The sequence below is a fragment of the Scheffersomyces amazonensis genome (assembly GCF_036850825.1).
Source record: "Scheffersomyces amazonensis strain UFMG-HMD-26.3 chromosome Unknown RJT21scaffold_1, whole genome shotgun sequence".
NCBI lineage: Eukaryota > Fungi > Ascomycota > Pichiomycetes > Serinales > Debaryomycetaceae > Scheffersomyces > Scheffersomyces amazonensis.
This window is the reverse complement of record NW_027042741.1, coordinates 2157246-2169971: the sequence shown is the minus strand read 5'-3', so window position 1 is coordinate 2169971 and position 12726 is coordinate 2157246. Positions and strand designations below refer to the sequence as shown.

At 30.8% G+C, this 12726-nt stretch overlaps 6 protein-coding genes across 6 annotated transcripts; 4 read left to right on the top strand and 2 right to left on the bottom strand. All coding sequences in view use genetic code 12, as the record gives it.

The window, feature by feature from the left end:
- Positions 1–31: 31 nt before the first annotated feature.
- RJT21DRAFT_117676 (uncharacterized protein) lies at positions 32–1539 on the top strand (the record flags this gene model as incomplete). Its single annotated transcript, XM_064880792.1, has 1 exon — positions 32–1539. The coding sequence occupies exon 1, from the start codon at positions 160–162 to the stop codon at positions 1534–1536; it is 1377 nt and encodes a 458-aa protein (XP_064741355.1). The 5' UTR covers positions 32–159.
- RJT21DRAFT_117675 (uncharacterized protein) lies at positions 1540–2617 on the bottom strand. Its single transcript, XM_064880791.1, has one exon. The coding sequence runs from the start codon at positions 2452–2454 to the stop codon at positions 1645–1647; it is 810 nt and encodes a 269-aa protein (XP_064741354.1). The 5' UTR covers positions 2455–2617; the 3' UTR covers positions 1540–1644.
- Positions 2507–4774, bottom strand: SAC1 (phosphatidylinositol-3-phosphatase). Its single transcript, XM_064880790.1, has one exon. The coding sequence runs from the start codon at positions 4526–4528 to the stop codon at positions 2687–2689; it is 1842 nt and encodes a 613-aa protein (XP_064741353.1). The 5' UTR covers positions 4529–4774; the 3' UTR covers positions 2507–2686.
- Positions 4775–5342: 568 nt separating this feature from the next.
- Positions 5343–7472, top strand: RJT21DRAFT_117673 (uncharacterized protein). Its single transcript, XM_064880789.1, has one exon. It carries the CDS (start codon positions 5407–5409, stop codon positions 7399–7401), a length of 1995 nt encoding a protein of 664 aa, XP_064741352.1. The 5' UTR covers positions 5343–5406; the 3' UTR covers positions 7402–7472.
- A 56-nt stretch (positions 7473–7528) lies between these two features.
- Positions 7529–10671, top strand: MCD4 (mannose-ethanolamine phosphotransferase). The gene has a single exon (XM_064879736.1). It carries the CDS (start codon positions 7711–7713, stop codon positions 10618–10620), a length of 2910 nt encoding a protein of 969 aa, XP_064741351.1. The 5' UTR covers positions 7529–7710; the 3' UTR covers positions 10621–10671.
- Positions 10672–10872: 201 nt separating this feature from the next.
- TRP3 (bifunctional anthranilate synthase/indole-3-glycerol-phosphate synthase) lies at positions 10873–12662 on the top strand. Its single transcript, XM_064880788.1, has one exon. The coding sequence runs from the start codon at positions 10945–10947 to the stop codon at positions 12487–12489; it is 1545 nt and encodes a 514-aa protein (XP_064741350.1). The 5' UTR covers positions 10873–10944; the 3' UTR covers positions 12490–12662.
- The last annotated feature ends 64 nt before the right edge of the window (positions 12663–12726 follow it).

The following is a 12726-nucleotide window of genomic DNA, read 5'->3' as shown; positions in this document are numbered from 1 at the left end:
ACTGATAGTCCTAATGATCCATTAAATTGGTCATTTTTAAGAAAAGCATGGCATTTTGCTTTAGTTTCATTTATTACTGCTTTAACAGCTGCCACTTCAAATGATGCTGGTGCAGCTCAAGATTCTTTAAATGAAATTTATGGTATCAGTTATGATGCTATGAATACTGGTGCAGGTGTTCTTTTCCTTTTCATTGGTTGGTCATGTATTTTCTTTGCTCCTGCTTCATCATTATATGGTAGAAGAATCACTTATATAATCTGTCTTCTCGCCGGTACTTTAGGATCTATTTGGTTTGCAACTGCTAGAAGAACTTCGGATACAATTTGGTCACAAGCCTTTGTGGGTATGTCAGAAGCTTGTGCAGAAGCTCAAGTTCAACAATCATTATCTGATATTTTCTTTCAACATCAATTAGGTTCAGTTTTGACAGTTTATATTTTAGCTACTTCTGTCGGAAGTTTCTTAGGTCCTTTAATTGCAGGATTCATATCTCAAGCCCAATCCTTCAGATGGGTTGGATGGTGGGGAGCCATCTTTTGTGGGATGACTTTAATTATTGTTATTTTTGGATGTGAAGAAACTGTATTTGATAGATTGAAATATAGTCAAGTATATGAATCTGAAGATGGAAACACTAACAAAGAAATTGAAACTTCTGAAGTTGATATGAAGAAAGTTAATTCAAATGAGATTTTATCTCTTGAAACATTAAAGTCATTAAATGAAGATCAAGAAAGTCAAACCAAGGAAGAAGAAAAATTAAAACCATTCCATAAAAGAATTGCTATTATTACTCCATCACCATACTTAATTGGAGTTGGATTTAAACAATATATTAAACGTTTCCTTGATAATTTTAGAGTTTTCACTTTACCTGCTGTTTGGTTATCTGGATTATTATGGGGTCTTCAAGATTCATATATGACATTCTTTTTAACTACTGAAGATACTTATTTCTCTTCACCTCCATGGAATTATTCAGAAAATGGTGTAGCTATTATGAATGTTGCTACTTTAATTGGAGCTGTCGTTGGATGTTTCATGTCAGGTATTTTATCTGATAGACATGTTTTATGGTTATCTAGACGTAATGGAGGAGTATTTGAACCCGAAATGAGATTATGGTTATTATTTGTTACTTTAATTATTTCTCCAGTTGGATTAATCATGTTTGGAGTTGGTGCTGCTAGACAATGGCCATGGCAAGTGATCTATGTTGGTCTTGGTTTTATTGGATTTGGTTGGGGTTCAATTGGTGATACTGCCATGTCTTATTTAATGGATGCTTATCCTTCTATAGTTATTCAAGGAATGGTTGGTGTTTCTATTATTAACAATACTTTAGCATGTGTATTCACATTTGTCTGTTCTTATTGGTTGGATGCAAGTGGAACTCAAAACACTTATATTGTATTGGCAGTTATTGACTTTGTCTCTATTGGCCTCATTATTCCAACTTTGATCTATGGTAAAACATGGAGAAAGAACACCAAGAAGCTTTACATTAGTATGGTTGAATTACTTCAAAATTAGACCCTTTAGCCTCTTTGTATATTTAGATATATTGCATTCTTTGTACATTATAAAAAGTATTTATTTTAATCAATTTACATATAATAATAACATGGATTTTTGCTTTGTTTAATCCAACATGGCCGAATCATCACCTGCTTCTGTTGGTTGAGATGAATTAGTGATATCTTGTGAATTAATAGCAGACTGATTAGTTGTATCAGCTTCAGAAGATTGATATTCTGCTTCTCTTGCTTGAGAATTCATATATGCATTCAATTCTTCATCTAAATCATCAAGAGATTTTTTAGTAGGCTTTGGTTTTCTTTCTCTACCAGCAGGTTTTGGTTTTGGTTTTGAATCTCTTGATTCTCTTGGACCACGAGAATCTCTTGAAAAATGAGCTGGAGTTGGTCTTGGTTTTATTCTTTCACTTACTGGTACAATTTTAATTCTTTCAGCTAATGAACTTGCATTTTCAACACTAAGAATTTGACCCATAGCTTTCTTTCCATTATATTTTTCAATGGCTTCAGCATTACTTCTTGAATTATCATTATGAAAACATACATAAGCTATATCATCATTTCTATTATCAAATTTAACAAAATCTACTGGTGATACATTTCCAAATAAATTAGATAAATCTTCACCATTTAAATCAGGATGAATATTTTTAACTCTTAATACAGGACGAGAACCAGCTAAAGCTTGAATATCCTTTGATAAAGTAGAATTAGGACGAGCTGCAGGAATAGATGATCGACTAGTTAATCTTTCATAAGGTTTATGTATTCTTGATCTCGATAAATTCTTATGATGAATTGGTCCACTACCACCTCTACGAGATTGATGATAAGAATGTGAAGATCCAGATCTTCTGGCTGGTTTGGATTCTCCTATAATATCATCCAATGATTTTTCTAAGATATCAGACATTGTATAAGGATGTGTATAAGTCTTTATAGTAGTTAGTGTTAGGATGGTGCTGGTTGTTGAAGGTTGAAATTTGTTGTTCAGTTTTTATTTTTCGGAGTGCGAACTGTAACTGAACAGTAACAGTAACAGTAACAGTAACAATTACAATAATAATAGTAGTGTATTAAGTATATAGTTGGTATATAATGAGTATACAGTCACAGTAGTGGTTAGTTCTATCAATATAATTAATCTAATTTTGCTTCTTACCTTCAGGCCTAAAGTTCTCTTGTTCTTCATATTTAATTCCAATCACTTTACCATCAGTACCATAAACATCGACTTTTTTAACCGCATCTAATTGTATTAATTTTGGCCAATTAACAAATTGATATCCTTCTTTATTAACATAAGAAAGACTTCTAAGATTAAATAAAATACATCCTCCAATAATTAATAAATTATTAATACTAGAAATAGATCCTCTTGGATACCATAAAATTGCAAGTAATACTAATAAAGATGTTCCCATTAAATAAGGTAATAATTGAATATATGGTGGTCTTTTATCAATAAATGGTGAACTTATTGAATCTTGATATGGTTTATATTCTCCTAAGAATAAATCATAAGAATCTTGTCTACTACCATCTTTATAATTATTCTTAATATATCTAGTAATAGAATTTTGTAAATCTGCCAAGGCACCTCTTTTAGTTCTTCTTCCAGTTCTTGTAAAATCCGTCTTTAAAGCTCCAGTACCAGAATAAGCACATGATACTGCATCAGCATTATCAGCCCAAAAATCTTGAAAGAATAAATTAAAATTTGCATCTATATTTTCCCATGGAGTTAAATTTTCTTCAGGTAAATATCCAGTATGAGTAAAAATATTTTGTAAAACCCAACGTCCAATTGTAGATTGAACAACATTAGTTCTATCTAAACAATCCATACAATTTGTTCTAACTACTTTAGATTGTAAACGAAGAATTTTTGAAGAATTTAAATCATAATGAAAGAAATTATCACTAGTATAACCTGATTGAATTAATCTTTCTAATAATAATTTAATTCTATCCCATCTCATTTTTCTACATTCATGATGAAAATCAAAATATAAGTAATGAATTTTTGAAGCAATATTTGTTGGTAAATTATCCACAATATGTTCATAACTTTGTTTAACTGGTTTTTCATAACCTGATTGATTAACTAAATTAACAAGATAATTATCTCCATAAAATTTAATTTGATCTTCAAAATGTTTTGAAGTTGCATCAATTGAAGATTGAGAGCTAATAACTAAATTTGGTTTATATTTTAAATTATTAATTTCTGACCAATAAACTGGAACCGAACCTCTAGTTTGTATAAGTGAATAAATATGTTTATCTTTTGAAGTAAATATTTGTTCTGTTTCATTAAAATTAGCTACATTACCATCACTATCAATACCACGACGGAAATATCTTGTACCTGCTCTTTTAATTGAACGACGACTTAATAAAGCAAAATCTAATTGATGATTTGGACCATTAAATGAAGTAGAATGAGATTTAAAATAACCATAAATAATTGGAGTAACAAAATTATTGGCATTATTTTCTAATAATTCTTTACATAAATAAGAATTCCACCAAAATCTTTCATCATATTGTAAATTTTCAATAGTATATTGTCTTTGTAAAGAATTAGTAAGATCATATTTATTATCAACAGAATAAAATAATGTAGCATTAGTTAAATGTTGATTTAATAAATCTAAATATTGAGATTCTTCACTACTCTTTGTAATTAATGAAGCATTTAATGGAATAATTTTAAATGATTCAATTTTAGCAATCTCATTTCCTAAGATATTACCAGTAATACTATGTTTATCAGCCACAATAATATACTTATTAACTTTTAATTTAATAATCCCAATAATAATTGAATAAGTATTAGTTGATAAAGTTAATTTACTATAAATTGATGGTAAATTATTAGTAACTTCTGATACTCCCGAATGATCCAAAAAGAGGTATTGCTGAGATTTTTCATTATAGAAGATATGTGTGCCATCATTGGCAATAAAGTGAGACAATACCATTCTATTGACAAGTCCTTACTCTATATAATGGTTTATATCTAAATAGCAATTGAATAGTATGTTAACACGTCCTCGTGCAAAAGCTCGAATTGACAAGTTCCATATTTGGCGAAGATTAATTTGGACTGAGCACCCATGCCGCAATACATAACCAAGGAACTTAACCGGCGCCAATGCCCTCCCTCGGCTGTAACAATTATTATTGCCAAATCAGGTAATTCTGCCAGTGACATTCATAAGAGTATAGATAATATATCAAATGTAAAGATTATAGTAGTGAGAGCTCAGATTTGATTATTGAAAGGAGTTGGAGGATTCCTACTGCAGGCAATTGGTAAGTCATGTGATGAACATTTTGCAGCTTTCTTTACACTAAGAGATACTAGAGGAATATGGATTAGGCTTTATATAATTAACCAGTTAGAGTAAATTACAATAAGCTCAACTACCAACACATTTGTTTACTTAACATATTAGCCATGTATGGTAATCTAATGTGTTGGTACCTACTAGAAACACTGTGTGTCAACGTGACACAGGTGATTTGATCTCATCCTGAATTACCGTTACCGTTAGAGTTTAGTTCTATTTCTAATTCTAATTCTAGTATCATATTGATAAGGTTAGCCAGTCAACAATCCCCGTAAAACATATCCATAACACCACTAGTTTCTTCACTCTAGAGTACTCTTCTCATAGATCCTTTTTTATATGAGTAATGTGAAACACACAAGATCTTTGTAGTGCGCAAAAGTTTAGTAAACAAAAAAAATTGGTTTTCGGGGAAGGGCTGGATCACTAACCCTAATTACCACATTAACCAGGCCGTGTATTAGCTGAAGTACACAGGTGTACACGGAGTTTGGACTAATTGCATCATGACATCTACAACAGAAAACTATTATAGTTTGTTGGAGATTTCACCATCAGCTACGGCTGAAGAAATTAAGAAATCATTTAAAAAGCTTTCTTTGAAATATCACCCTGATAAGACTAAGAATAAAGAATATCATGATAGATTCATTTCTATTAATGAAGCTTATGATACTTTGAAAGATCCTGAAAAAAAGCGAGTTTATGATCTTCTGTTTCCAACTACAAGTAATCAATATGCATATAGTACTACTACAACAAGTTCTTCCACATATCCATCATATACCCCTGCAAATTCATTTAATTCATTTACAACAACTTATAGTAGATTCCTGAATTTTTATAATCGTAAACAAGATGCGAAAAGTCAGGAAGAGAATAATAGAGCTAAACAAGAGGCCGAAAAATTAAGAAGGAGTATGTTGGCAGAACAAAGGCGACAAGAAGAAGAAAGAAGACGGAAACAACGTGAAGAGGAAGAAAATTTAAGACGACGTATATTAGAAGAAGAAATAAGACATCGTGAAAGAGAAGAAGAAAGAAGAAGGCAACAACGTGAAGGTAGTCAACATATTTTGAATAAACTTAATAATCTACCCAAGACTGCTAGAAAGAATGAATTAGAAGATCTTTTAGATAAATTTGAAAAGAAGGAAGCGGGTATGAAGGGAAATAAGTTTGATAAAACTTCTACAGAAAGAGTACTACGGGAAAGAGTTAATGATGGAGATAAGGGATATCATGAATCTAAGAAATTTGCTCAAAGAAGAGTTCGAATTAATCAAAGTAAAGATTTTATTACTCCAGATGAATTCGATGAGATCTATAAATCCACCAAGGCTGGTCAAAGAGAAGAAGCTAGAAAATTAAGAGAAGTGTCTGATGAACTAAAGGCTAGGGATAATAGTTCATCAAGGGAAGCATCAGTAGGGGCTGCTGAAAATGGTAAGGATTTAAATTCTAGTAGAAGTAAATCTCCAGAGCATATAATTGAAGATGAGCTGCTGCCATTGAAAGGGAATACTGGATCAAGTGAAACAAATGTTGCAGAAGAAGATGAAGAAGATGATGACTATTTTGAAGAATATGTACCTGGAAATCCTCCTACTTTACATGGTCAAGATTCAACTGATCCAATAGTTTTGGATGATGAAGAAGCAGCTATGGAGGCTAATGCTAAAAGAAATAAGGCCAAATTAGGTAGTTCAGAAGAAGATAAAGAAGATAGTGATCGGGAATACAAGAAGAGAGGAACATCTCCAATTAGAGTTTCTATAACGAAACAACAACAAGATTTCATTCCTCTAGATGAAACTTCAAGGAATAGTTCGAAACGTCCTAAAACTTCAGGCACTACATTTTCTTATAATGAGATTCATAAAACTCTTGAAGGTCAAAATATTGATGATACAGATTTTACGGAAATGATCAATAATTTACCCAATACAAATAATGGTAGAAGAAAGCCTAGTGCCGAAATCTCTACTGCTCTGTCTAAAAGAGCTAAAGTTGCTGAATATTATGATGGAAGTTCAAGAGCTGAAACTTTATCTACTCCAATTAATAGGAATACTGTCAGAGGTTATAATCCTAGTGTTGAACCATCGCCTAAGAAACCGTTGACGGTATTTGATTTACATGCTTCACCATCAATCTTTGAATGTAAACCACCCGCAACACCTAGTGCTGTAATTAATCCGGCGATTTCTAGAAGTGGATGGAAAAGTTATGTTAAAAAAATGCAAAGATATCATCGAGATTTCTTACAATACAAAAAGTTAGTTATTCAATATCAATTGGAGAGAGTTGCTAAAGATGAAGAGCTATTTGAGGAAATAAATGATGAAGTTAATCTGGAAGTATATCATCAATGTTTAAGAAGAGATTTACAAGTTAATCAGGAATATACTGAGCAATTACGAATCTTTACAAATGTCATGACGATCTACAAACAGAATTGCGGTTGGATGAACATCAGACACAAGGATCAGGGGTGGTAATATACATATATAAATGCATATATAATTTGTTTATAGAATCAATAGTCATAATATAATTATAATTATAATTATAACCGTACACGTACTTGTACTTGTACACGTACTTGTACACTAATACATCGTACACGTTCACCTTCTCGTACTGCAACCTTAGTAGCCTCTGAGAGATGCGCGCGTTTGTTGACGAAATCTCGCTTGCGAAAAAAAGTTCCAGGCTGTTTTTCATTAGTATGGGGAACCCTACTGAAAAGTTCAGTTAACAGTTCAGACTATACCACTACTACCGAGAAAAGTGCCTTAGTAATTGTAATGTTGAATAACCGTCAATTGTTACTTGTCATTGGGTTGGCATTTCACTTTTTTTATTTATGGTCTATCTTTGATATATACTTTGTCCTGCCTTTAGTGCATGGAATGGATCATCATATATCTACTACAAAACCTCCAGCTAAGAGATTATTCTTAATTGTTGGTGATGGTTTAAGAGCTGATAAAACTTTTCAAAAGTTAACTCATCCTACTACTGGTGAAAAGGAATATTTGGCTCCATATTTAAGAAGTATAGTTGAAAATGAAGGTACTTGGGGAATTTCAAATACAAGAATGCCAACTGAATCAAGACCTGGTCATGTAGCCATGATAGCAGGATTTTATGAAGATGTATCTGCTGTTACTAAGGGTTGGAAAGAGAATCCAGTAGATTTTGATTCATTTTTCAATCAATCTAAACATACTTATTCATTTGGTTCTCCAGATATTTTACCAATGTTTGCTTATGGTGATGGTGTAGTTCCTGGAAGAATTGATGTTTGTATGTATGGTCATGAATTTGAAGATTTTACTCAAAGTTCAATTGAATTAGATGCATTTGTTTTTAAACATTTAGATGAATTAATGGCTAACCTGACAACCAATCAAACTTTACATGATGAATTAATGCAAGAAGGTAATGTATTCTTTTTACATTTACTTGGTCCTGATACTGCTGGTCATGCTTATAGACCATATTCAGCTGAATATTATGATAATATTAAATATATTGATGAAAAATTATCGGTTGTAATTCCAAAGATTAAAGAATTCTTTGGTGATGATGATACTGCATTTGTATTTACTGCTGATCATGGTATGTCTGATTTTGGATCTCATGGTGATGGTCATCCTGATAATACAAGAACTCCATTAATTGCTTGGGGGGCTGGTGTTAATAAGCCAAAGTTGATTACTAGTCTTGAGAATCCACAAGAACAACTTTTAAAGCAAGATCCTGTTGCAAGTGGTTATGAGACTGATTATTTTAATACTTGGGAGTTTGATCATTTAGTAAGAAATGATGTAAAACAAGCAGATATTGCTTCATTAATGGCATACTTAATTGGAGCAAATTATCCTGCCAATTCAGTAGGTGAATTACCATTAAGTTATCTTGATACTGATTCCGTTACTAAGATTAAAGCATTATATGCCAATGCATTAGCAATTGTTGAACAATATTTTGTGAAAGAACAAGAAGTCTACAATCATGAATACAGATTTAAACCTTTTAGACCCTTTGAAGATAAAACCATTGAAGCTTATAGATCTGAAATCGAATCACTTATTCATGAATTAGAGCATGAATACAATAAAGAAGTTGAAGAACATGCTATACAAGTAGCTGAAGAGTTAATGAAAACAGCCTTAGATGGATTAACTTATCTTCAAAAATATAACTGGTTATTATTGAGATCTATTGTAACTTTAGGATTCTTTGGTTGGATCTTATTCTCATTTAACATATTTTTGAAATTATTTATTTTATCTGAACAAGACGCTAAACATATCAAATTAGATAATTCATTAACTACTAAAAGTATATTTGGAGCTTTAGCATTTTCCATTAATTTCTTATTATTTTGTCAACAATCACCATTCAATTATTACTCGTATGCTGCATTCCCATTATTCTTTTGGTATAGTATATTCAGAGAAAAGCATAATTTAGAAAGAGGTTGGAATAAATTATTCCATGGAGTATCGAATTTAACTAAAGTCTTTGTTGCTATTTCATTTTTGGCTATGTATGAAGGGATCGCATATGGATTTTTTGAAAGATTCATGTTTTCAATAATTTTTGTAATTATTGGAGTTTATCCATACTTTGTAGCTGAATCATACAAGATTTCTACTATAGCTAAAATATCTTGGTTAATTACATGTATTCTTATGTGTAGTTTTACTAATTTAGATCCAGTAAAAGTTGAAAGTTTGTATCAAATTAATAGTGGAGCCGTACTTGCATTATTTGTTTCATTTGTGGGTGCCAATAAAGTATTTAAACAAGAAATTAATCAAACTAATAAAATATTGGTTATAGCCCAAATATTAACTATTCCTGTCATTTTATATGCTACTAATGTATCAGTATTATCATTACAAGCAAGAACTGGATTACCATTATTTTCTCAAATTTTAGGATGGGTTTCATTCATTATTTCATTATTAGTATGGCCAATACTTCATTCAATTTATCCTTCAAGTAATTATCAATTAAGACTTTTAATTATCTTTTTAGCATTTATTCCAACATTTGTCATATTAACCATTTCATTTGAATTATTATTCTATGTTGGATTCTCATTAACTTTACTTCAATGGTTAAATATTGAAGAATTATTAAAGGTTGAACTTGCATCTTTTGATAAAGAAAGTGGTTCATTACCTAAAGGTTATTGGTTACAACTTATTAGAATATCAATTGTAGGATTCTTTTTCTTACAAGTTGCATTCTTTGGTACTGGTAATATTGCTTCAATTTCATCATTTTCATTAGATTCAGTTTATCGATTAATTCCAATATTTGATCCTTTCCCAATGGGAGCATTATTAATGATTAAATTAATTATTCCATATGTTTTATTATCTACTTGTTTAGGTATTATGAATCATAGATTAGAGATTAGAAAGTTTACAGTTTCTACATTAATTCTTTCAACCTGCGACTTCCTTTCGTTAAACTTTTTTTTCTTAGTTAGAACTGAAGGTTCATGGTTAGATATTGGAGTGAGTATATCTAATTATTGTTTGGCTATTTTATCATCATTATTTATGTTAATCTTGGAATTAGTTAGTTCCCTTATATTACATGGAGTAGAGATTGAAGAAAAGAAAATTGAAAACGCAAATGTTAAGGGAGAATCCATTGGAGCCAGAGTTAGAAACAGACGTAAAGTAGAATAGATACAAATTTAGAGGTTTATAAAAATTATAATAATAATAATAATAGTAATAGTAATAGTAATAGTAATAGTAATAACAGTAAAAGTATGAGTAAGGGAAAGTTTTATGATAGATCGTTTTTTTATTGATTTGTGGGAATGATTCATCCAACCTGTAAACTTCTTCTCTAGACATAAACTGTAAACAGTATGGCACATAATGAGTCAGTGCTGAAAAAAAAATATATTTACTAAGACAGACCCAGAGAGACCCTACAAAGCCAACAGACTAGAACTACATCACAGCCATTGTGTGCAATATCACTGGAAAATAGTACAAGTTACGATGGTTGAGGCAGTCGAGAAGAAGCATGTGTTAATGATAGATAATTATGATTCTTTCACTTGGAATTTATATCAATACTTACATCAATCACCATTATGTGCTAAAGTAGATGTTATTCGTAATGATGAGGTTGATATTGAAACCATTGAAAATCAAATAAAACCTGATGTAATATTTATTTCTCCTGGTCCTGGTCATCCTAAAACTGATTCTGGTATTTCTAGAGATGCTATTAATTATTTTAAAGGTAAATTACCTATATTTGGTGTATGTATGGGACTTCAATGTATTTTTGAAGTATTTGGTGGTGATGTAAAATATGCTGGAGAAATTGTTCATGGTAAAACAACTACTATTAAACATGATGGTAAAAGTATGTTTGCTGATGTTCCACAATCGGTTGCTGTTACTAGATATCATTCATTAGCTGGATCTCCTCAAACTTTACCAGATTGTTTAGAAGTTAGTGCAAGAACTGAAACTTCACCAGAAATTATTATGGGAGTTAGACATAAAGAATATACTATTGAAGGTGTACAATTCCATCCAGAATCAATTTTAACTGAATCAGGACATTTAATGATTGATAATTTATTAAGAGTTAATGGTGGTACTTGGGAAGAAAGTAATAATACTTTAAAGAGAACTAAGAGTAAACAAGAAAGTATATTAACAAAAATATATAAGCAACGTCAATCAGATTACGAAATTATTGAAAAAATCCCTGGAAAGTCTTTTGAAGATTTACAAACAACATATTCCTTAGGTTTGGCTCCTCCTTTAATTAATTTCTATGAAAGATTAAAGTATACTCAATCTGATTTAAAACAAACCATCATCTTATCAGAATTTAAGAGAGCTTCTCCATCCAAGGGAGATATAAATATATCTGCACATCCTGCCAAACAAGCATTAACTTATGCCAAGAATGGATGCTCTACAGTTTCTGTTTTAACTGAACCAAAATGGTTTAAAGGTAGTTTGGATGATTTATCATTAATTAGAAAGATTATTGATACACCAGTTGGTGAAACTTATAAAAGACCTGCTGTGTTGAGAAAAGAATTCATTTTTAATAAGTATCAAATACTAGAAGCTAGATTAGCTGGGGCAGATACGGTGCTATTGATTGTAAAAATGCTTGATAATTTCATATTATTACAAGAACTTTATGAGTATTCATTATCATTAGGTATGGTTCCATTAGTTGAAGTTAACGATAAACCAGAATTGGATCAAGCCTTAAAATTATCATATAAGGGATCTAATGAAGAACCTTTAGTTATTGGTGTTAATAACAGAAATTTATCTACTTTTGATGTTGATCTTAATACTACTACTTCATTAGTTCAAGATGCCAAAGTAAACAATGGTAGAAAAGGTGATGTATTAGTATTAGCCTTATCTGGAATTACATCCGTAGATGATGTTAAACACTACAAATATAATGATAATGTCGACGGATTTTTAATTGGAGAAAGCTTAATGAGAGCCGAAGAAAAGGGCCAAGCTGGTCAATTATTACATGACTTAACTACTTGTTAATTATCTATAGATCCATTGTAAATAGAGATTCATAAACAATAAACAATACATAATTCATAATTCATAAAGATATGATTCATAAAGATATGATTCATCCACGTGATATATACTCAATAGTAAAGTCTCCCTAATATAATAATACATACATATATAACTACAAACACTGTATGGGCAATACATAATATATAATATATGTCTTAGTCTTAGTCTTAGTCACTTTAGGTGCAAAAAAAGTAA